Below are 23,209 nucleotides of genomic sequence, written 5' to 3' on the forward strand. Positions count from 1 at the left end.
GAGAGTACGGTCTTGGGCTTATTCTTCCTTTTTTTTAAGAAACCGGGATTGCATTTCACATATAAAAGATATGGTTTTCATTGCAACTTTTGCAAAGGCACCCTTGGAAAATAAGAAAATTACAATACAGCCCAAACATGGGTCTCCCGGTCGTCTTCATCGCCGGCTCCCAGAGTGGCCTCCCGACGAGCCTCCGCCGCACCAAAGATTGGAAGAGGGCACGTCCAGGATGCAGCTTGAAGTCGAAACCCTTCCCAACGAAGAAACAAAGCTTTTGTTTGCCTCACCGAGTAGCATGTCGAACACATCGACATGCCATAGAAACGTTGAACGCGCGAGCAGCAGAAGGTGCCACCTCGTCGCCGGGGAACTTGGGTTCTGATGCCACAAGCACCGCCGGCCTCCCCCAAAGCAGCAAACATCTGAGCAACCGAAAGGGGAACACCGCCCAAGCAGTTGCAAAAAAACCACTCCCCCGATTCCTCAAGAAAGTGGTAAGGAAAACCTCCCTGGATCCTTGCCGGACATGGCATCGACCGCAGTGCCATCCTCGGGGAAGGAAAAGGAGGGACAAAAGAACTCACCAGATCTGGTGAGGATGCTACACACCACCTCCTCGCTGTTGCCAGGACGAACCTGGGCGAGGTGGAGAAGGGATCTAGCTCCTCGAAGCCGTCGTCCTCGTCGTTCCCCACCTCGCACCGGCCCAACGCCCAGCCGCACTACAGTGCGCGGCCAACGTTGTCACCAAGGACGTAGCGCGGCAAAGCACAGGCAAGGCCGCCGAGGCCATGGACGAGGCGGAGCCGAGACGAGCTAATGCCGGCGACAAAGAAACTGGCAAATCAGACCCTACCATATTCAAACTAGACCTAATAAGAGATGGTATATACACATCCTCCGTCGATTCGTCCAGCCCCCCTCCTCCTCCGACAACGGCGAGGCTGCCGGAGGCGAGGACGACGGCGAATCGACGGGGGAACACGAAATCGCCTCCGGTCGCCGCTCTCAACTGTAACACTCTAGAAGAGGCGAGAAGGTCTGCAAAAAAAAAAAAAAAAACTGGATAATTGGGAAGCCCATTGGGTTGTCTGTGGGCCAGTTCTTCCCTGGACCTATAAAGTAGAAGGCCCAAGAAACAATTACGAATGACAGGTACAAGTGCATTGTTCTTTGAGCTCCCATTGAAGAAGGCAAGGCATCGATCGAACTCGAATGTCGCAGAAAAACTCACTCACACGGTACTATGCAGACCCAATCACCACGCAAACCGCCGCCCAAACCAACTCCGCATGGGCGTACAAGGGAACACCAATCGTGTCACATCCATGGTGAAACCGCCGATCCTGAGCGACCAAACAAACAAACGCCTACAAGAAGGCCCTGCGCAGCGCGACGGCGGAGGCGACGGCGACCCCGTAGAGGAGGATGAAGATGCCCGTGACGTTGATGAGCTTCATCTCGGAGGCGGAGGCGGCGCCGGCGCTCTTCTGCACGAGCCCCGTCTGGGCCGCGCACACGGCCAGCATGAAGATGGCCAGCCCGGCCATGACGTGCGCGGGGGCCGCCGCGTCGCGGGTGTGCTCGTGCGCCGCGGGCAGCCAGAAGGTGACGAAGCCGAAGAGCCACTGCAGGCCGAAGAGCGCGATGGCGGTGATGCCCAGCCACGAGTGGAGGCTCATCAGGTCCGGCACCACGGCCGCGTCGTGGAACTTGAACGCCGCGTACACGCCGAAGATGCCCAGGATGAGACCCACCAGGTGGATCATCATGTGCGCCATCTTCTGCGTCCGGTGGTCCACCATCGGGATCGACGAGTACGCCAGGATGGCTGCGATTTTACTTTGAACTCTCATTATACTACTGTATTTCTCAACACAAAACAATACAGAAAATTAAAGAAATCAAGCTAGCTAGAGGAAGCATGGTCACTGTCAATCTTCATCGTTGCAAAACATTCATGGTGCAGTTGCAACACTAATCAGTCCAACTTTGGCAGGAAAACATAGCGATCAGAATGGTCATTATCGGAAAAATCTGACTAGACTAATGCTAAGACACGCACCAAACACACTGATCGTCACTTAACGGCGAGCTGCTCCAGTGCTTTTGCAGCCACCAAACACCCTACTGGCTACGACTAGTACTAAGCTCCCTATCATCTGACGGTTTAAAGTGCAGTGAACCAGTGTTCGCCTTCCTCTCCACACTAAAAACCAAAGGGAAATGGTGGCCCATTTCGACAAGGACAACTACTGCATCTTATCATCTTCGGACTTCAGGGGCGGGGCTTTCGGCAGTGATTCTGCTGAACCGTCACATCGAACAAGCAGACGTATATATTCTCTAAAGTTTCATTCTGGGACAATTCGTATGCGCAATACCAATTACTCATATCATGTGCTTTGGAGCAATTATATCAGGTTGGAGTTGGACACATACCTTCTCCAATAAGAAGAATGAACCCCCAGGACATTACAAACGGATGAACCTGCACAAAGAGTGCGCCACAAGATTAAAAGGCAAAAATAGGTAACAATTTGTCAACCTTACATGATCATAGAATTGCAGAATCTAGTGCAACTATATATTACCCACTTCGATTACCAGGGAAAATTTTGTTGAGTGAATCGTGCATCCGATTGATTGGAAGACGATGATCAACTACTAAGAACTGAACAAAGGAATTCGCGAAGAGAAGAAATCATAAACGTACATTGAAGACCTGCTCGGGGTCCTCGGACTGTATGTTGATGCCGCCCCGGTAGTGCAGCAGCCAGACGAGCATGAGCACGGCGGTGGTCAGGAACAGCACGTGCGCGAGCATGGACACCCGCGAGGCCATGATGGGGTGGTGGTGGCTCCCGATGATCCCGTGCGCCATGGCTACCCGCCGCCGCCTGCCGCAACCTCGCTCGCTAGCTCGCTCTCCGCCCGCCGGCAAAGAAGAAAACACGGTCGAGTCGCGGCTCGCGAGCGGGGGCGCGAGGAGGCGGCCGGCGGGTAAGAGAGGAGGAGCAGTTGGTTCCTGGGGGGCTAGCTTGACCGGTGGTTGCATGGGAGCGCCGGGGTTTTAACGACCCCGCGCGGCCGGCCTGCCAGGCCCAGGAATCTGAGGTTACACAGGGAAGGTGGTCTTGGGTTTGGTATATTACCGAGCCGGGTGGTTAAGCAAGGCATCGGCCTCTACAGACCCTGGCTTTGCGAGGGAGCAAGTAATCTCGCTCGGAGAATGTTCAGAGTCTTACACTTGGGCAGAGCATTAGTGGGACATGGACCGGCCCGGCCGGGCTGAGCAAGGAAAGTGACGGAGAAGTGTCGATATATTCAGTTCCTTTTGTTTTTTTGGAAAAGATTATTCAGTTCTTTTTGGAATTTGGCCATGGCTGCTAAAGCAAATGTAAAGAGTGTACCCTTTTATTCGTAGAAAAGGTAATGATCATGCCCGCGAGATTGCATCGTGTATGCTTCTTTTCTACACTTCTCTCTCTTTGGATGGAGTACCGGGACTTTTATTTTGCTTTAAACAAAGCACGTAGTTCGTCTGTAACAATGCTAGCGACGTGTGCTGGAAGTGGCGCATCCCAGGCGGCCAGCCAGGCACTAGGAGACTCCATCACTCCAAATTCCAGGTAGGCCAGGCCACGTTACATGATAGACTACCAAAAATTAATGGAGCAGGAAATAAATTCAGAGGACATGCTGCTCTCCGCTTCCTGGATCACTACCGGCCACAAGTTGACATAATTCAAAAAAATGACGAGCATGTTGCAGTGCTGACTGATCCTAGGCCCCGTTTGGATGCGTAGCACAAAACGTGCTAGGAAAAGAATCTTCAATGCATGAGCCACTAAATGAAATTTATTTATAAAACATTTTCACGAATAAGCTGAGCCTAGAGTCTAGACTCTATGAAACGGTCTGGAATTCCAAACGGATTCCAATGCAAATGGGCCGACTGCGCAGCAGCAAGCCCAATTGCCTTTGCTTTCTTACTGGGCTCACAAAAAACTGCCCTGAACAGTACGTTGGATAAAGGGGTGCCTCAGATCTCTCGAGTCTCGACCAGGGTTTTCCTTACCGATCGGTAACCGGCGGTTACCGCCGATTTTTACCGATACCGGTGAAAGTCGATAACACAAACCGGCGGTAAATTATGAAAAATTTCGCCAAAGTTTAAAATTTTCAAAAAAATTTGAAATAAATTACGCAAAAATATGGTAAGAAAGTAGAGATCACATACATCATTCTGATATAGAACATGTTCAAATATTTGACCATTTGGGCACCGAAAAAAATAAAAAAACATTCGGAACCCGTTAAGACCCATTAACCCGTTAACCCATTAGCTTTTTTTACTACCCCACCGACACCCCCATGTCCCCATCTAACCCGTGAGTCACTTTCCCCTCCCCCTCCACCCCTTTCGCCCGAGCTCCGGCGATATCAAGGCGATCCCCGTCGATTTCGGCTTCAAGACGATATTTATCGCCGGTAAGGCGGCGGAAGCCGGGAGGTAGGAGCGGGAATCGCTCGCTCGGCCGCCGGCCTGCCGCGGACGTCGGTAAACGTCGGTAAATCGGTGGTTTCCGGCGGTAAGGCGGCGATTACCGACGGTACGGTGTCGGTAGAGAAACCGGTGTGGCCGTCGTGGAGCGGGATCCGCTAATACCGAGCGGTATTTGGAGATTCCCGAGCGGTTTTCGTCGCTTTTGGACCGGTAAGCAATGGTTTGCCGAGTATTTATTGATTTAACATTGATTTTTAGATGTTTGTTGTGTAGATATGTGTTTGTGTGTTGGTTTAGTGGGGACTAATAACTGTGTTATGCATATATATGTAGATGTTATTTTATACATGTTATTTAGATGTTAATTTGTTCATGGTAGCTATAATAAAAAAGATGTGTGTTCATGTTTGCAATATGTACATATATTTTCATGTTAGTTTTATATATGTAGTTGTGTTAATATTTGTTGTATCGTGGTTGTAGGCAAATGGTGGATCCGGTGTGGGAGCATGGAGAGAAGAGAGGTAATGGATGGAAGTGCAACTATTGCCATCAACAGAGGAATGGGGGAGGAGCAACAAGGCTTAAGGAGCATTTGGCGCAACGTGGGAAGGATGCGAAGGACTGTCCTTCGGTCCCTCTTGAAGTGAAGACGTTTTTTAACCGTGAGCTTGACAGGATTAGAGGCAAAAGGATGGAAAGGGAGCGGTCAAAGATGAGGGCCGATGAGGCAGCTAGAAGTAGTTATGTGCACTTGGAAGATGAGGAAGATGATCCAGATATGCAAGAGGCCCTACATCAATCACGTCAGGAGTTTCAATTTCAGCAGAAGGCCGGTCCACGGTATGAGAGGGGTGGTGGCTCTGGTTCAGGAGGTGGCCCAAGATTGACGAGGAGTCAGACACAGATCCCTCAAAGACTTAGAGATTTCCACCTAGCGACCGTCTCTGGACCGCGGCAGTCAAGGATAGATACTGGACCATGGACCAACAAGGGTAAGAGTGCGAAGGAAAGGGTGGGAAAAGCTTGGGCAAAGGCACTGCATGCACTTGGTATACCTGGTAGGAAAGTGGATGACCCCTATTTCAGGGCAGCCATCATAGAGACACAAAACCAAGGTGAGCTAATGTGTTGTTGTAATGCAGGAGTATACATAAATCAAAATATTGAGCTAATACGTTGTTCTAATGCAGGAGTTGGTGTCCAGCTGCCAACTGGCAAGGAGATAGATGGCAAGTACTTGGACGCTACTATAACTGAGATTGAAAAGGAGATAGAGAAGTGAAAGGAAGAGTGGCCACAACATGGTCTGACAATTATGTGTGATTCTTGGACCGGTGTAAGTCGTAACAGTGTCGTCAACTTTTTAATTTATAGCAATGGGATGATGTACTTTTGGAAGTCTGTCGATGCAACTGGTGTGGTTCAAGACCATGCATTCTTGCTAACGGTATGTTCACAACTCACAAGACCATGGGATGATGTACATTTCTTCATAATGCTTGAATCTTATATTTTGCTATCACATGCAGGAGATCAAAAAAATTGTACGTGATGTTGGGCCCGAAAATGTTGTGCAGATTGTCACAGATAATGGCTCAAACTTCAAGAAGTCATGTGCGTTGTTGCATGAGGAGTACAACCATATCGTGTGGCAGCCATGTCTTGCACACACCATCAACCTCATGTTGAAGGATATAGGGAAATGGCCTGAGCACGATGCAATGATCAAAAGTGCCCAGAGGATATGCAGTTGGATGTACAATTCAAACAGTCTACATGCCATGATGAGTAAAGCCATAGGAGGTGAGTTGGTTAAATGGAATGCAACTAGATTTGACACCAATTACATGTTTCTAGAGACCTTTTTGAGGAAGAAGGATCAATTCATGGCATGGATGGTGTCTCCAGAATTCAGAAATTCACGCCATTTCAAGTCACCTGAAGGTCAGTATGCATTTCGGTCTCTCACAGCACTTGACTGGTGGAATGCCATGCAGAGTGTTATTGATGATGTTGAGCCTCTATACATTTTTTTGAGATTTGCTGATCATGACAAGACTCCAACTTTGGGAGAAGTGCTCATGGAATATCAAAACACAAGGCAAACATATGCAAGCAAATTTGCTCATGATGAGGCCCGTTTTCGAAAGATCACAAATGATATCATCGCTCGAATGCTGGTTACTGTGATGATGGGCACATATGTGCAAGCTGCTTGTACACTCCATCCATATGTCAATTATGTAAGTGGAGTGACGGACGGTGTACTGGGAGATATGAAGAGGGGGATGGAAATGATGTTTGACACAACCAGAGCGACCAAAGCACTTCAGGAGTATGAGTACTTCAGGAGGAAGTATGGAGAATTTGGGAGCGACTTAGCTATTAGGATGGCAAGGGATCGCTCCACCTCACCAGCTAGTTGGTGGTCTATGTTTGGATCAGATACACCAACACTTCAGAGGGCAGCGATGCGTCTACTCTCACAATGTGTGTCCTCAAGTGGATGTGAAAGAAATTGGAGTACGTTTGCCTTCATCCATACAAAGCTACGCAATAGGATGGGTCACAAGAAGCTCCACAAATTGGTGTTTGTCAACTACAACCTTCGGCTTCGTATCCAGCGTGCTAAAGCCACACCTGAGCCAAGTGACTTCGATCCTATTGCCGGTATGATGGACCTCTCATTGTATAGGCAACAATCAGCTATTCGCAAGTGGATGGAGCTAGGGAGGTCCAATGCAGCGCCGGCTTTGGATGAGGATTCTGATTTAAGTGACACCCCAGTTCCTAGCACCATCGTTACAGATATTGCACGTGATATTCCAGAGCTACGGAATTTGGATGTACGTGAATGGGCAGAAGAGACTGTTGGTGACACACATGTTGGTAAGAGAAAGACACGTGTTGGACCATCGGATCGGCAAAGGAAGAAAGGAAAAAGACAGGATGACATTGAAGAGGAAGAATTTAGAACAGATGACAGCACACCTGATCCTAGTGTCGGTGATGATGATGATCATGATGATGGGGGTGACGACAGCAGCACCGATGCTAGTGATGATGGGATTGGCAGTGGGGGATATGTAGGCGGAGGTGGCGGGGGTGATGATGTAGTTGGAGGTGGAGAGGGTATGAGGTTTACCGGGGAGAGCCAGTTCACTCATGCCACACAAGATACGGATCATGGTGCACCTAGCTCACAACGACAGACTAGAAGCAGTGCACGTCATTCTATTCCCCATGATGATGATAGCTCTAGCTCAGTGAACACAGACTATACTTATCCACACTATCCATATGACCAACCATATGCATATCCATCATCACATCGAGTACCCTATTTGCCACCCCCCTATGTTGGCTATACAAGCACCAACATGCAAGATGCTTACAATGTGCAGGTAAATGGCGGTTTAGCAACTAGTTTGTATTATTTTTATTGTTTCATCAAAATTTCATCACGTTCAATACGCATGCTCAAGGATATGCGACATATGGTGCCTATGGCGCATATGGGGCCTATGGAGCCTATGGCAATAGCTCATATCAACAGGATGAGACTGAAGAATAAACTCCATGTGGTATGTATCGTGTCAACTACTATGTATTATGTATATTGACGATGATGGTTTGTAAGGACTACGGTTGTGATGATTTGTATGGACTATGATTGTGATGACTTGTATGGACTGTAGTTGTGATGATTTGCATGGACTATTGTTGTGATGATCTATATGGACTATGGATGTGAATTTCTATTTTTATGGATATGAACTTCTATTCTATGTATGTGTAAATGTTATATAATTATTTAGTATATACCATCAGTAATGATATTTACAAAATTACGGTGAAATGCTGCCAAAATTTTTAATTTTCCAAAGTCATACGGTGTTTACCGGTTAAAACTGACGGTTACCGGTCGGTAAACATCGATTACCGGTCGGTACACAACGGTTACCGGTTTTTTGAATTTGAAGTGTCATTTCGAGCGGTTTCTAGCGGTTTCCGGTGATTTACCGCCGGTTTACCGATACCGCTAGTTGGCGAAAATCGCTTTACCGTCGGTAAGGTGAACCCTGGTCTCGACACTGTTCGACTCTTCTGCTTCTAGTACTACAGTACCAGGGTGGCACTAATTAGAAATGAGGTATGTCTTAAAAGTTAAACCGTACTACCAGACTACCAGGGTTCCGCCTGCCTTAGCAAAAGCAGAACGAGATCACGATCACGATCAGACTACATTTTCATGACATAGTTACTAAGACTAAGAAGTACTGAATAAATGTGCCGATTGAGTTTTATAGAGATGAACATCTCTTTCATTCTATAAAACTATCTCCTTCACTCTCTCGTCATATCAGTAAAACTGATGAGTCATAATTTAATGTTATAACAGTCTCCGTAAAACTTCCAACCGTAGCAATGCAGGCTTTTTAGGGCCGGTACCTCCTTGTCCAGTTGTCTTCTGGAGGCCTGGCCTCTTGGCAAGGGCAGCCTTAAACGACTCCCGGTCGATGGAGTACTAGCCAGCCAACTGTGGCGCCTGCCGCACGAGCAGTTTCCCACGCGCAAAGACAAACGCGTCGCCGGCTCGGGGCCACGGGCTATACGGGTTCTTCCTTCCAAATCCAAGTTCCAACCTTTCTGGCCTTCTCGCTTCGACGAGTTCGGAGAAAAACAGAGCCGAGACCGATGCGCTGCGCCTGCATGGAGAGCGAGCGGTAGTTGGTCAGGTGGGCGTGCAGACTAGGCAGGGGGCCGAAGTGCGGCAACCCATGCAGAGAATCATGTGGGCCGGTGAAATGAAACGCGAGATACCGCGGGGATCCTATTCCTTTCCGTCCCTTCCTTCCTGCTCCTCTCGGCGTGCGCCCGCGGAATCTTCAGGGAGAACGATGGCTGGAACTCGCCACGGAAATCCAGATTATCACCGGTGATCAAGAATTTCCAAATAGTAGGCCGTGTTTAGATGTTTACGTGTAAATTTTTTGAAATGAAATATTATTATTTTGAAATATTAAATAAAATCTATTTGTAAAATTTTTTACACGAATGAATTATAAATCGCGAGAGGAATCTAATAAATTTAATTAATTCAGGATTAACTCATAATTAGCAGATAGTTACTGTAGCATTATTGTTGTAAATTATGGATTAAGTAAACTCATTAGAATCGCCTCGCAATTTACAATCTATCCGTACAAAAAGTTTTATAAATAAAATTTATTTAATATTTCATACATATATTCAAACATTCGATATGATTCGCGGGAAATCCAAATCCCCTCTTTCTTGGCCTCCATCCATCGCGGGCGAAATGCCACTGCAAGTCTGCAACTACTTCACCGGCCGTCGTTCGCCATGCAGATTTCGGTGGGTCGGCCCAACAACCCGATACCCAAAACTTAAAACGTGGTGTTACTACCCACTCGTCCGGCCCATTTTAGTTTTGGTGTCAAATAGAGCCGGGTGCTACGGGTCATTCAGTTGACCCAATCCCTAGCATGAGAAATCGTCCGCGGCTCCCGGGTCGATGTGGCGGCGCCGGCGGCGCCGCACTCGTTGCTGGCCTGGTGCCGCCCGAGCACACCGGCCCTGCACTGCATCACTTGATGGCCTCCTCCAGACCAGACCAGACCGTGGTCCTCCTCCAGGCTGCTGCCAGACGCAAGCATCCAAAGCGCCGCCGGACCTAGTCACCATCATATCTAGGTGCTGCAGCTCTCTCTCTCTCTTAGATCTGCATGCATGGGTTTTTTTAAACTTAATTGGATGTTGGATTGTCGTTGTTTGCTAGCTTCTGATATAGGGCAGTAGTACATAGAGGAATGAGACTGGAACATATTGGTGTGATATTGCGATGGCTGAATGCTGAGGTCTATTATCTGTTAGAAAATAATGCGATTTTTTTAGTCCATTGTTCATCTAACTTGTAGGCGGAGCACATCATGGAGAATCTGAAAGCAAGCGGACAGTGAGTGCGCATGCATGTGCTGACCCACTAGGTCAATTGGTTCCACTGGTTTTAGAATCTGAGATCTATCAGGCCAATTCAGAACTAATTAATAGATGATTGGATAGGATGGGTCAGTATTTGGGTAAACCAAAACCTACCCACTTCCGCTTGCAACCTGAGCCGTCGTCCATCCCCCGACCAACCGGTGGCGAGGGGCGAACTCGGGTCTTGCGGCTCCGGCACTCCACCGGAGGCGTGGCTACACCGGCCCCGCCCAACATGACCGACCTAACTCGCCGGCCGCGCATAGAGATGCCGCATGGGACGTTGTACAGCAAAGGAAAGGGCGTTGTAGCCAAGCGGGGTCTTGCCTTTTGCCCACACGAATTCAAACCGCAAGGGATCCCATTCCCCCTCGCCGCTCCGCCCCCATTGAATGCCGGAGCCGGACGCGGCACGCCGGCCAACGCGGCCGTGACTTCCAGTCCGTACCGGGCGCTGACATGTGGGGCCCGTCGTGGACCCAGCGGTGGTTCGACACGGTATCCACACCGGCCCCACCTCATACGAGGGAGAGAGGACTGGTTATGAGGAGAAGAGAAGCCGTCTTGGATTCCCTCTCGCCCTTTTTCTCGCTCTCTCCTCCGCTGCCGCCAGTGGAGCACAGCCCCCACCGCCGGCGTGAGTGAACACCCGTGACGCTGCCGGCTGGGCCCGGCGCGCGCCGTCCAGCTCTGCTCCAGCGCGGAGACAGGCGGACGCAAATCGCCCCGCCTTTTGGTGCAGGGATCGCGGCGCTTTTTACTGCCCGCCACCCCGCGTGGTCCCCACGCGTCAGCGGGCGTGAGCTGGCGTCGTCTTCCTTGCCCGCTTCTCGTGCCCTCTCGGCTCCTCGCCGCTGCGCCGCGAGACCCGGTTCAAACCGGCGCGGCCGCGAGGGGGGCAGTCCCGTCATTTTCACACCGGGGGCGGCCGCAACCCTAGCTGAATCGGCGCTCCTTCCCTGCCCACACGGCGGCCGGGCCCCACGCATGTGCCACCGGCCCTCTCCCTCTTCCCATGTGCCCTGTACTACCCCCCTCCTCTCTACTCCAGTTTCTCTCTTCTCCCTTCGCCCCCAACTCTCTCTCTCTCTGAAGCAATGCCGTCTCCCACCGCCTCCACAGCGCGGCGGCGGCGGCGGCGCGCGGGCGCCGCCGGCCTGTGGTGCGCGCCCGCGCTGCTGGCCCTGATGGCGCTCGCGGTCGGCGCGGCAGCGGACACCTCGGCGTCGGAGGTGGCGGCGATGCGGGCGGTGGCGAAGGCGATGGGCGCGGACAAGACGCTGGGATGGGACATCGCCGGCGACCCCTGCTCCCCTAAGCCGTGGGATCGGGTGGCCTGCGACTCGGGCCACGTCACCGCGATCCAGGTCGGGGGACGCGGCCTGAAGGGGACCCTGGCCCCGGAGGTGCGCAACCTCACCGCGCTCACCCGCCTCGAGGTCTACGGGAACTTCCTCGACGGCCCGCTGCCCTCGCTCGCGGGGCTCTCCTCGCTCCAGGTACTTCTGGCCCGCGACTGCAACTTCACCGCCATCCCCGCCGACTTCTTCAAGGGCCTCACCGAGCTCGTGGCTGTCGACATCGACCACAACCCGTTCGCGCCGTGGACGCTCCCCAACGACCTCGCCGCCTGCAACAACCTCCAAAACTTCTCCGCCAACGGCGCCAACATCTCCGGCACGCTCCCAGACTTCTTCGGCTCGATACCGAGCCTACAGCGGCTGTCGCTGTCCTACAACTATCTCTCAGGGCCCGTGCCGGCGTCGCTGGCCGGCGTGCAGTTGGTGCAGCTCTGGCTCAATAACCAGAACGGGAGCAGTTTCAATGGGTCGATTAGCTTTGTCCGCAACATAACGTCTCTGCAGCAGCTGTGGCTGCAATCTAACTCCTTCACTGGGCCCTTGCCGGACTTCACAGGGTTTGATAATCTGTGGGATTTGCAACTTCGCGACAACAAGCTCACAGGGCCAGTACCAGACAGTCTTGTCAAGTTGAAATCTCTGAAGAAGTTGACCCTGACGAATAATTTGCTGCAAGGGCCGATGCCTGAGTTTTCTGGTGATCTGAAACCTGATTTGGTCGCAACATCAGAGCGGTTCTGCTTGCAGGAACCTGGAAAGCCGTGCGATCCCCGAGTGAGCCTGCTGCTTGAGGTGGCTGCTGGGTTCATGTACCCAAGCTCGCTTGCAGAAAATTGGAAAGGGAATGATCCATGTAATACTTTTGTTGGTGTTGGATGCAATTTACAAGGGAACATTACTAGGCTGTCTTTAGCCAACATGGGTCTCAGTGGGAGTATTCCTCCTGCCATTGCGAAGATTGGCTCACTTCAGGTGCTGATTCTTGCTAATAACAACATCACTGGTACTGTACCAGAGGAGGTTGCCTCATTGCCTTCACTGAGAGAAGTTGATTTGACAAACAACAATATTTATGGGAAACTCCCTACCTTTGCTTCCAAGAATGTAACCTTGAAAACTGCTGGCAACCCAAACATAGGCAAGGATGCTCCCACACCAACAGCTGGATCAGGCGGTACTGGCAGTGACAGTCCATCGGGGCGAGGCAGTAGCGGAAGCAGTGGAAGCAATGAGGGATCCTCTTCATCTTCTGTTGGGGTCATTGCAGGCTCAGTGATTGGTGCAGTTGCTGGACTGGGCCTTGTTGCTGCACTAGGATTCTATTGTTACAAGAGAAAGCAGAAGCCTTTTGGAAGGGTGCAGAGTCCACATGCCATGGTCATCCATCCACGCCACTCCGGTTCAGATGACATGGTTAAAATCACAGTTGCAGGGGGAGATGCCAATGGCGGTGCTCGAGCAAGCGAGACATATAGCCAAGCAAGCAGCGATCCACGGGACATCCATGTTGTTGAAAGTGGAAATATGGTCATTTCAATCCAAGTTCTCCGCAATGTGACAAACAACTTCAGTGAGCATAACATCTTAGGACGAGGTGGGTTTGGCACTGTTTACAAGGGTGAGCTTCACGATGGCACAAAGATAGCTGTGAAGCGGATGGAGGCTGGTGTGATGGGTAACAAGGGGCTAAATGAGTTCAAATCAGAGATTGCTGTGCTGACCAAGGTCCGTCACCGGAACCTTGTGTCACTGCTTGGCTATTGCCTTGATGGCAATGAGAGGATTCTTGTGTATGAGTACATGCCACAGGGGACACTGAGCCAACACCTGTTTGAGTGGTCCGAGAATAATTTGCGGCCATTGGAATGGAAAAAGCGACTGAGCATTGCACTTGATGTTGCAAGGGGTGTTGAGTACCTCCACAGCCTTGCTCAGCAGACTTTTATCCATAGAGACTTGAAGCCATCAAATATACTTCTTGGCGACGACATGAAGGCAAAGGTGGCTGATTTTGGATTGGTCAGGCTTGCACCAGCTGATGGGAAGTGTGTCTCAGTGGAGACAAGACTTGCTGGCACGTTTGGGTACCTTGCCCCAGAGTATGCAGGTGATCATCCTATATTTCTTCTGCTCAAGTATCTAGATACTTTGTGTTCAATTAACAAGCGTGATATATTTGAATTACGGTGCATCCATAATAATATCATTTAATAACATAATAATACTTGCTTCTGAAATGGTTTTTCATTTCAATTAACAAGCATAATACATTTAACTTATGTCGTGTTCATAATAATACCATTGAGTTTTATAATTTTCATCTGAAATGATTAGCCAGTTGTGGTATAGTGGAATTGAGCTAAGTTGCTATTGTATTTTTCTTCCCTGGTGCATGTGCACTATCCTAGGATACTCTAGCATTACCCCTGTTAGTGACTTGTTTCTTTCATAATAGATACTTTAGGTGCTCATTAAGAAGATTTGAAGATTTCAAATGTGATGCCTGGAAAGTTGTTTTTGATGTCTTGGTTGACCTTTTTAGAGATCAAATAGGGTAGTTTACTTGTTAGGTAGGTCCATTTAAGTCGTAATTGATCTTCTACTCCAGATGTTGATCTATGGTTGAATTACTTATTCTTTTTCCGCAGACTCTAAACATTACAGTATAAGAACAGGGCGATTTATAAGTAGCCCACCAACATAGCATTGCCCCATATTCCTGTTAGAAAACAAGATAACCTATATTGATAACCATATCATCTTTACTGCCTTGTCCGAATTGATAATTTGGGCCAGGCAGCATTTTGTAAGTTGTGCATTGATGAATTCAAATGTGCTATTTGCAACATCTGTTTAACGCAAAAAAAACGTTTGTTATGCAGTTACTGGACGAGTAACGACAAAAGCTGATGTCTTCAGCTTTGGCGTCATCTTGATGGAACTGATTACTGGACGCAAGGCACTTGATGAAACTCAGCCTGAGGATAGCATGCACTTAGTTACATGGTTCCGGAGAATGCAGCTCAACAAAGACACGTTCCGTAAAGCAATCGACCCTGTTATTGATCTTGACGAGGAGACATTTGCTAGTGTTAGCACTGTTTCAGAGCTTGCTGGTCACTGCTGTGCTAGGGAACCACACCAGAGGCCTGACATGGGCCATGCTGTCAATGTGCTCTCTACCCTTTCAGATGTGTGGAAACCAACCGATCCAGACTCAGACGACAGCTATGGTATCGACCTTGACATGACGCTGCCTCAGGCGCTGAAGAAATGGCAAGCCTTCGAGGATAGCAGCCATTTTGATGGCGCGACTTCTTCGTTTGTTGCAAGCTTGGACAACACTCAGACAAGCATCCCTACAAGGCCTCCAGGATTTGCTGAGTCGTTCACCTCTGCTGATGGAAGGTAGACAGCTAGTTGCTAGGGTGTGCCTAAATCTTGTGCTTTTGTTGAAATAGAAGGCTCAAGTAATCCTTGTGTTCATTCTTTTAGTCTCTTCACCCCAAATATTCAATGTCTCTTTATTCAGCCCTGTACTGCCATTTAGCTGCCCTTTGATCATGTATGCAGTGATCTTGACTGATTGCATGGAAGTTTGCAAATTTCGCTAACTGGATATGTCGTTTGCTAAGATTAAGTAGAAGAATGCTAGGGTTGTTGGTTGTATTGTATCGAATATTGACAATTTGCAAATGAAGGTGATCCCATTCGTCAAAAAGCATCACCCTGAAGTTGATGCATGTTCTTGTGCAGCCGCGCCTCAGCTATGATCATTTCACTGGCCCTATTATTATTTTTTTCCTCTGGGATTACCATCGAGTGTCATGAGTGCATGACACTACATGTAGCAACTCAATTATTGGTCTTGATCAGGTCTCTGATCTGTACGTAATCATCCAGCAGATAGATACCTTGCCATGTGACCGTAACAAGGTTGGAAGTACTGAGGTTTTGGCTCTTGCTACCTGTAGCTGGAAGGCGCCAGATGCGGCTTCAATCTCCAGAGCAGGAAGCTGCATCCAGACACAGGTCCCGCTCATCCGTCATGCTGCTGTACCTAATTCATGTTGGGCAGCTCAACTAAACAAAAGAGTCCTCATCACTAGCTGAAGCTCCAACCCCACGCCCTAGCTTCAGCTGTGCTCCCAGATCGTCGCAGACGGCAACCAAAACCACAGCACTAACTGAACCCCCCGCGCTAACGACCTGTGTCCACCGGTACCCGCGGAAGGAGCCCGGGGCGGACAGCGATGCGCTGCTGATTTGCTGGGGGAGAGGCGTCCGCTGCCCGCCCACCTGCCTGAATTCAAGGCGGGGCACCGGGGGAGGAAAACGACGCGGCCCGTGTGCGCCATCCGGTGACAACGAGACTGGAATTTGCGATCCAGTTGTCCGACCGCGACGCGACTCCAGTGCATGGCCCTGTTCCGTCAGATTTGTTCGCACCTGGTATCCTACCACGCGCAATTCACAGCTCGTCCGAGCTTGGCGTTTGGACTCTGTACAGAGCCTTCTCTTCTGGAGCAGTAGGCTCCAAATCGCGTCCGTGTCGAGCCCAGGGTGGCGCTGAGCTGCAGCAGCAAAGTAGGCGCGCACGGGGCGTAGCAGGTGTGTTCCTGGACCTCCTTTTGACGATTTTAATTGGTGCCCTGTGGTGCGAATCTGTGATCTCGACTGGTGTCATCTGGTTTGTCCGCGACCCGACGCGGGGTCGCCGATCCGACAGCGGCAACCTGTCGCGTCGGAAAGAGCTGCAACGGGTCCGGCTGGCCTCGTCGCCGCCGGTCTGGCCCGGGGGATCGTGCAAGCGCCGCCTGCGCTGGCGATGCGGGAAGCGTCGTCGTCCTCCCGGTGGACAGGTCGTTGGGTTTCCGGATGCGTGCGGGTCGATTTCGAGTTCGCAACGGCCAACGGCATGGCAGTTTATGCTTCTGGACAAATGGTGGCATTTCTGTTTTCAGAGAGGAATTTAAAAGATGCGTTCCGGGGTGTCAAAACCGTTGGCGGCTAAGTTTGCGATCGATGCGACTGCGGAACCGCGAGGGCCGAGGGCGCCCGCCCGACCGGCAGGGTCTGGGTTGTCGACTCGCGCGTGCGCCCGAGGCGGGGTGGCCCCGTGAGTCCGTGACGGCGAGGGACGTCGCGGCTTGGCCCCTCCTCTGCTAGTCCCCACGGCGTCCGGGGCTCCCGGTAACGTTTGAGTTGAGCCAACCTATCTATCTATCTATCTCTAGAAGACGAAACCTGACCCTCGAATTAGCATTTCATTCGTCCACGTCACTTTATTTCCTCAGCCGTCGGATGTTGATCGGGCGTCCCAGCACGTGCGTTGCAGCTAGCGTTTCTGGAGGCTTCGTCCACTCTGTTTCCCTATCCTCACGGCGCCCGCCGGCCGCCGCCACTTGCTCCAGCTAACGTGCCGCCGCTGGTCGAGCTCGAGGCCCATTCCCGTCCGGTGTCGTCGACTCCACCAGAGGCCGCCCGTTCTCCACGCCTGCTCCCGCGCTCCATTCGTCCACATCGACATCTCCGCCTCCACCCGCCTACTTGCCTGCCTCCTTTGTATCCCTAAGCGAGGCAAGGAGAGATTCACGGCCGCGAGGGGGTCAGGTCTCAGATGCGCTGCTTCCTGCGCGCTCCCTGCTCTGGTGCGAGCTCATCGGCGACATCCGCGGTGGCGCCCAACGAGCTAGCTTGGCGCCGGCGAGCGGCGGAACTGGATTAGATCCTTTTGCAGCTTGACATCAGCATGTGGCAGGCGACCGGCGGATCTGCTGGGAAGGCCCTGCGTCGGGCGCGTGGGGCGGACAAGCCATCGGCTTCAACGCGGCTGCACGGGGAGCGCTCCCCTTGCCCACCGTGGAGGGACGGCCGTAGCAGCGTCTGCATTTCGTTATTCCGTTCGTGCATACCGGTGCTGCTCCTTATGACGTACTATCGCTCACAAGTTGTTTCTAGAAATGCCTAAAGACAAGAACGCAACGCAAGCAAGAGCCTGTAATTCTGTATGCCTGTGGTCTCAGCTCATCTTACTTGAACACGGCGATGCCCCTGCTCAGGTATTAATCTATCCACAGTATGTGTCGGTACCCCAGGACTGGGTACCCCTCTTGTTGTGTCTAGGCAAGAGTCTTGTGGTTATTCTTGACCACGTCCAAACAGCCGGATCCCTGCGGTCCGGAGCCCTGTTCACCCAACAACGGTCCCGGACCCGTTCCCCGGCTGGGAAAGGTCTGGGAGCACCACGTGTTTCGGGAGAAGCAGGCGCTCAGCCCGAACAGCCGGGGGCTCCGGACCTCCCGTGGAGGTCCCGCGGAGTCCCGGACCCCCATGGGGTCTCGGACCCCTGTATAGTAACCGGACCCCTCACTAAAGGAAGGAATTGACATCCCGCCCCGGGAGGTCCGGAGCCGCCACGTGTCTGCAAGCCCAGACACGTATGTAAGGCCACTTGGTCTCCATACTAAAGGTTCACCTACTGCTGCATTTATTGCGGTAGGAGGACGTCCGCATTGATATAGCAGAAGCCGAGGCAAGTCTTTGACCAGGGGACACTATCGATCGCGTATTTCCAAGACGTGTAGTGGAGCCGCTGGCGCCGCCCACGCCGCGCCTGTCAGTCTGCCATGACAGATGGACACGACGGCTCGGCTTCACCCATTATGACGCTGTAGGGTCGAGATGGCGGACTAGAGGGGGGTGAATAGTCCTTTCTAAAACTAATTGCGCCGGCTAACCGAAACTTATGCGGAATTGAAACTATTCGCTTAGCCAAGACTACACCCCTCTAACTATAACTCTAAGGCACCTCCAAAAAGATCCTACACAAAGCAAATGGAGTGCCAAGCTAGTAAGAACTCTCTTAATAATTCTAATGCCAAGTCACACAAGACTAAGCACTAGTACTTCACAAACCGCGGGAGCTCCTACACAATTCTAATGAGCAAAAGCACAAAGCCAACCTAAGCTCACTAGATGCTCAAGGACAAGGATACACAATCCAAATCCAAGATCTCAACTTGCTTAGTTACACAATCTAAGCAAGAGCAACTAATTAAGCTACACAAGCTAACTAGATACACTAAGATCTCTACTTCTAGCTACACAAGTAAGAAGATGATTAGCAAGCTACACAAGCTAACTAATCACTAGAGAGCAACTACACAAGCACAAGATATAGAAGAATGTAAATACAATGCTTATGATTTGGAGAATGCAAACCACCGAGAAGAGTAGACAAAGTTGACACGGTGATTTTTATCCCGAGGTTCACTTGGTTGCCACCAAGCTAATCCCCGTTGAGACAAGCTCCAAGGTTGCCGCCGATCCTCTTGCTAGTGGTGACTCTCAAGTCACACTCTCCCACGTGGAGTGCTCACACCGAGCTCTAGCACATGATCCGGCCGGACCACTTGTTGCTCTTCACGTCTCGCTCAACTAGAGTTGCTCTTCGCGGCTCCTGCGGGGTGAGCACAATACCCCTCACAAACTCTTCTCCGGAGCACCGCACAAACTTCTTGCGGGCTTCAACGGAGTCTCTTGCCACCAAGCCGTCTAGGAGGTGGCAACCTCCAAGAGTAACAAGCACACCGGCTTGCAACACGATCACCTAGTGCCACTCGATGCAATCTCTCAAAGCAATCGCACTAGAATCGCTCTCTCACTCGATCGGATGATTACAATCAAGTTAGAGTGAGTAGAGGGCTCTCAAGCACTCTCACACATGGACATCAAGTCCCCAAGGTGCTCTCTCTACTCAAATGGCCGGCCACACCCTCTATTTATAGAGGGAGGCCCCAAACTAGCCGTTACACTCAAATCCCGTGAAAACTGAGTTTTCGCGGACTGTCCGCCTCACAAAAACCGGACCGTCCGCCATTTAAAACCAACGGCTAGAACTGCAATGATTATGTGTCAGAGTCGACCGTTAGAGCCCCGGGCGGACTGTCCGCGCCCCTGGGGCGGACTGTCCGCGGTTCAAAACTTCGAACCAACCGATTTGCAAACGTCTCTGACTAAATCTGGAAGTTACCGGCGGACTGTCCGCTCCCCAGGGGCGGACTGTCCGCAGTTCAAAACGTGAGCACACACAGAAACCGCAGTGTTTCTGTCCCAGAAATTTCAGTAGGAGGCGGACCGTCCGCCCCCAAGGACCGGACGGTCCGCAGGTCATTTTGGGCACCCAAGACAGAACAACCAAGTTTCTGCGCCCGTTTCAGCTTTTAAAGGCGGACCGTCCGCCCCCATGGACCGGACGGTCCACAGGTCATTTTGGACCACCCACAGAGCCAAAAACGGTTCTGTTTGAGCTCAACCGAGATAACGGCGGACCGTCCGCCCCTCAAGGGCGGACCGTCCGCAGGTCTAGGGCGGACCGTCCGCAGGTCTATTTCCAGCAGAAATGTACCTCCGTAACATGGCCATAACTCTTAGCTCCAATGTCCAAATTAGGTGATCTTGGACTCTATGGAAAGCTAATTCAGAGGGCTACACAACCCAACTGAATTCTTGATCCAAAACACAATGGATCAAAGCAGTATTCCACTCCAAGAGACAACCTAATTTCCGGAGAAAAACAAAAGACCTTTCTTGCTTCCCAAAGTTGATCAACATCAACTCCAACTCTTTCTCCTTTGCAAATGTGCCAACACAACCACGTGAACAACACCATGTGCATGTGTGTTAGCATTTCACAAACATTTTCAAAGGATTTTCACTTGATCTCACCACGCCACTCGATCCTAGCAACATCGCAATGTTAGATCGCTCAAGTGGCACTAGATGACCGATATGCAAACAAGTTTGCCCCTCTTGATAGTACGGCCTTCTATCCTAAATCCGGTCATGCACTTCTCTACACAACCTTTGACCGGTGAAATGAAATGCCCTACAAGTCATACATTTGCCTTGCGCATTCCATTTCATCTTCCCAAATGTTGATGCCACACAAGCACCAAACTCCATCAAGCATTTTGATCATCATCATGAGTCAACACTTGGCTTGATCTTTCTTAAATGATATGATCCACTCCATATCATCACATGACCTCTTTGGTCCATCGATCTTGACCTTGCTCGCTCTTCACCGTTGCCTCGGTCCATCGGCGCCAAATCTTGCCCAAGCTTCACCGCCTCTCGGTCCCTCGCTTCAAAGCCTTGACTTGCCCTTCTCCATTGCAACCGGTCCATCAAGCCAAGCCTTGTCTTGATCTTCTCCACTTTGGTCACATAACTCCATGTCATGTCTCATATGCAATGAGCTCCTCGATCACACTATATGAGCATAGCATCAACCCTTAGCCATTTCTCCTCCATGGCATATGTCGCTCATACTAGTGTCTTTGTGTGGACTAATCTCCTGTGTATCTCAATATAAACACTTATTAGTCCACCTAAATTATCACTCAATTACCAAAACCAAACTAGGGCCTTTCAGACGCCTACATAATAGCCTCAACAGGCCACGCCGCAAGCTACGTTTCCCCAACGAGCACCTTGCTGACGGGACAAGAGAAGACCTCCCTGAGTCAGAGCGCCAGCAGGGCATGGAAGCATATCGGAGGAAAGATTCACAACTACCACAACATCAATATATAAATGCTATTGGAAATATGGCAAATTATTCTTCAATGCTACATAAATTACCACAACATTGATTGGATACTTGGTATTGCTTAAATTCGAGTCAAATAGCAACATTCATGGTGACTCAGCTGCCAGTTTTATTGTCGATGACTACTTACTGTTAAATAAACATAATTATGCTAATGTTTTGACCCAGATATGTGTGTGTTCAAACAAGCATCAAGGCCAAACTTTCTACATGTATCCATGCATAAATGGCTATCTGAAATTTAGATGCTACGACAGAACAAACAATGTGAAACACTAAGGTAATATCTTCGCTATTATTTTACATAAACCTTTTTGCTATTATTTTACAAAAACCTTTTGTTTCTAAAACAATTATAAGTCTCAAACCAAACCACATATATATAATAAGATTCCACCTCCATTAACAGGCACGTCACTTGCTAGCGATTTCTATTGTGACTGCAGCATCCCCATGATGGCATGAAGACTTCCGACGAAAAATAGACTGGAGGCTTTTATCAATCTTCTGCTGTGTAAATTGCTTGTGATGTCCTTCACCTCTGTGTTAACCAATTTCTTAGATGTTTGTAGAAAAGGAAAATTATGCCATCATTTCTGATTGCAACTGTAGCATTCCTAGGAGCATTTCTGAAGAAAATAGGACTAGGGCTATAAGGACAATGCTTTCCTGTACAAATTGCAACTAGCGACTGCATGATATTCACCTGTATGCCAATAATAACATTTTTTTGTTGTCTTCCATATTTTTCCACCATTACTTAATGTATATATCTTCTGAACTCACGATGATTGATGCCATTGATGCCATCCGGAAACAATTCATGATATTTGTATATTTAAAACACACTACAGGAGACAGGCCAAAATACAGAATATACATAGCCCTAATATCAACAAGGTACACTGGCCAACTCATCGTACTAGGCGCGGCAACGGCCGCGCCAAATTTCTAGTTATATACATATTTAAGTGATAGAAGAAGCCACCACGTTCGTCCTAAGAATTTAGAAATTCTCACATTAATCTAAAAAAGAAAAAGATTTGCACCGTCGGATTTTATGAAGATCTAACGGTCTAGGTTAACCTAGAGAGTCCATGTCTGACAAAAGAAGTAAGAAATTGCCAAATTAATTAGAAAAAAGTTCTAACTGTCTAGGGTACACTAAAGAGTCCACGTTTGACAAAAGAGAAGTAAAAATTGCCATGTTATTAATATTGTCGGTACCCTAGAACTGGGGTACCCCTCTTACGGTGTCTAGGCAAGAGCCTTGTGGTTATTTTTGACTACGACCAAACAGTCGGACCCCTGCGGTCCGGAACCCTGTTCACCCGACAACGGCCCCGGGCCCGTCCCCCGGCTGGGAAAGGTCTGGGAGCACCACGTGTTCCGGAAGAAGCATGCGCTCAGCCCGAACAGCCGGGGGCTCCGGACCTCTCGTGGAGGCCCGGACCCCCGGTATAGTAACCGGACCCCTCACTAAGGGAAGGGGTTGACACCCCGCCTCGGGGGGGGGGGTCCGGAGCTGCCACGTGTCTCCAAGCACAAGACACGTATGTAAGGCCGCTTGGTCTCCATACTAAGGATCACCTACCACTGCATTCATTGTGGTAGGTGAACGTCTGCATTGATACAGCAGAGGCCGAGGCGAGTCTTTGACCAGGGGACACTATTGATCGCGTATTACCAAGACGTGTAGTGGAGCCGCTGGCG

At 50.1% G+C, this 23,209-nt stretch overlaps 3 protein-coding genes and 2 long non-coding RNA genes across 6 annotated transcripts; 4 read left to right on the forward strand and 1 right to left on the reverse strand.

Annotated features, from left to right (window-relative positions):
- Positions 1–1,067: 1,067 nt before the first annotated feature.
- On the reverse strand, positions 1,068–3,182 carry LOC120649965 (probable transmembrane ascorbate ferrireductase 3). The gene is made up of 3 exons (XM_039926915.1): positions 2,717–3,182; positions 2,443–2,491; positions 1,068–1,831 (listed from the first exon to the last, which is right to left on the reverse strand). The coding sequence occupies exons 1-3, from the start codon at positions 3,056–3,058 to the stop codon at positions 1,371–1,373; spliced, it is 852 nt and encodes a 283-aa protein (XP_039782849.1). The 5' UTR covers positions 3,059–3,182; the 3' UTR covers positions 1,068–1,370.
- A 1,019-nt stretch (positions 3,183–4,201) lies between these two features.
- On the forward strand, positions 4,202–5,188 carry LOC120649967. The gene is made up of 2 exons (XR_005665427.1): positions 4,202–4,720; positions 4,994–5,188. It is a non-coding gene; the product is annotated as an uncharacterized LOC120649967 (long non-coding RNA).
- A 670-nt stretch (positions 5,189–5,858) lies between these two features.
- On the forward strand, positions 5,859–8,299 carry LOC120649966. 2 transcript variants are annotated; one of them, XM_039926917.1, is made up of 4 exons: positions 5,859–5,960; positions 6,043–6,620; positions 6,714–7,917; positions 7,992–8,299. In XM_039926917.1, exons 1-4 carry the CDS (start codon positions 5,895–5,897, stop codon positions 8,085–8,087), a joined length of 1,944 nt encoding a protein of 647 aa, XP_039782851.1. In that variant the 5' UTR covers positions 5,859–5,894; the 3' UTR covers positions 8,088–8,299. The 2 variants fall into 2 exon arrangements, with proteins under 2 accessions (XP_039782851.1, XP_039782850.1); XM_039926916.1 differs by having other exon boundaries at positions 6,043–7,917.
- A 3,014-nt stretch (positions 8,300–11,313) lies between these two features.
- Positions 11,314–15,593, forward strand: LOC120649968 (receptor protein kinase TMK1-like). Its single transcript, XM_039926918.1, has 2 exons — positions 11,314–13,987; positions 14,763–15,593. Exons 1-2 carry the CDS (start codon positions 11,617–11,619, stop codon positions 15,290–15,292), a joined length of 2,901 nt encoding a protein of 966 aa, XP_039782852.1. The 5' UTR covers positions 11,314–11,616; the 3' UTR covers positions 15,293–15,593.
- Positions 15,594–17,159: 1,566 nt separating this feature from the next.
- Positions 17,160–22,277, forward strand: LOC120649969. The gene is made up of 3 exons (XR_005665428.1): positions 17,160–17,942; positions 21,665–21,776; positions 21,906–22,277. It is a non-coding gene; the product is annotated as an uncharacterized LOC120649969 (long non-coding RNA).
- Positions 22,278–23,209: the final 932 nt, after the last annotated feature.

Source organism: Panicum virgatum, chromosome 9K (assembly GCF_016808335.1).
Source record: "Panicum virgatum strain AP13 chromosome 9K, P.virgatum_v5, whole genome shotgun sequence".
NCBI lineage: Eukaryota > Viridiplantae > Streptophyta > Magnoliopsida > Poales > Poaceae > Panicum > Panicum virgatum.

What these genes read in the sequence shown, in the direction of transcription:
- LOC120649965 (XM_039926915.1), bottom strand. Translation starts at nt 3,058, where the DNA reads ATGCAACCACCGGTCAAGCTAGCCCCCCAGGAACCAACTGCTCCTCCT. An exon ending in ACCCCGAGCAGGTCTTCAAT is followed by an intron (nt 2,492 to 2,716) that starts GTACGTTTATGA and finishes CTCTTTGTGCAG; the next exon opens with GTTCATCCGTTTGTAATGTC. An exon ending in CATTCTTCTTATTGGAGAAG is followed by an intron (nt 1,832 to 2,442) that starts GTATGTGTCCAA and finishes GTAAAATCGCAG; the next exon opens with CCATCCTGGCGTACTCGTCG.
- LOC120649966 (XM_039926916.1), top strand. Translation starts at nt 5,895, where the DNA reads ATGATGTACTTTTGGAAGTCTGTCGATGCAACTGGTGTGGTTCAAGAC. An exon ending in ACCATGCATTCTTGCTAACG is followed by an intron (nt 5,961 to 6,042) that starts GTATGTTCACAA and finishes TATCACATGCAG; the next exon opens with GAGATCAAAAAAATTGTACG. An exon ending in AAGATGCTTACAATGTGCAG is followed by an intron (nt 7,918 to 7,991) that starts GTAAATGGCGGT and finishes TTCAATACGCAT; the next exon opens with GCTCAAGGATATGCGACATA.
- LOC120649968 (XM_039926918.1), top strand. Translation starts at nt 11,617, where the DNA reads ATGCCGTCTCCCACCGCCTCCACAGCGCGGCGGCGGCGGCGGCGCGCG. An exon ending in CCTTGCCCCAGAGTATGCAG is followed by an intron (nt 13,988 to 14,762) that starts GTGATCATCCTA and finishes TTTGTTATGCAG; the next exon opens with TTACTGGACGAGTAACGACA.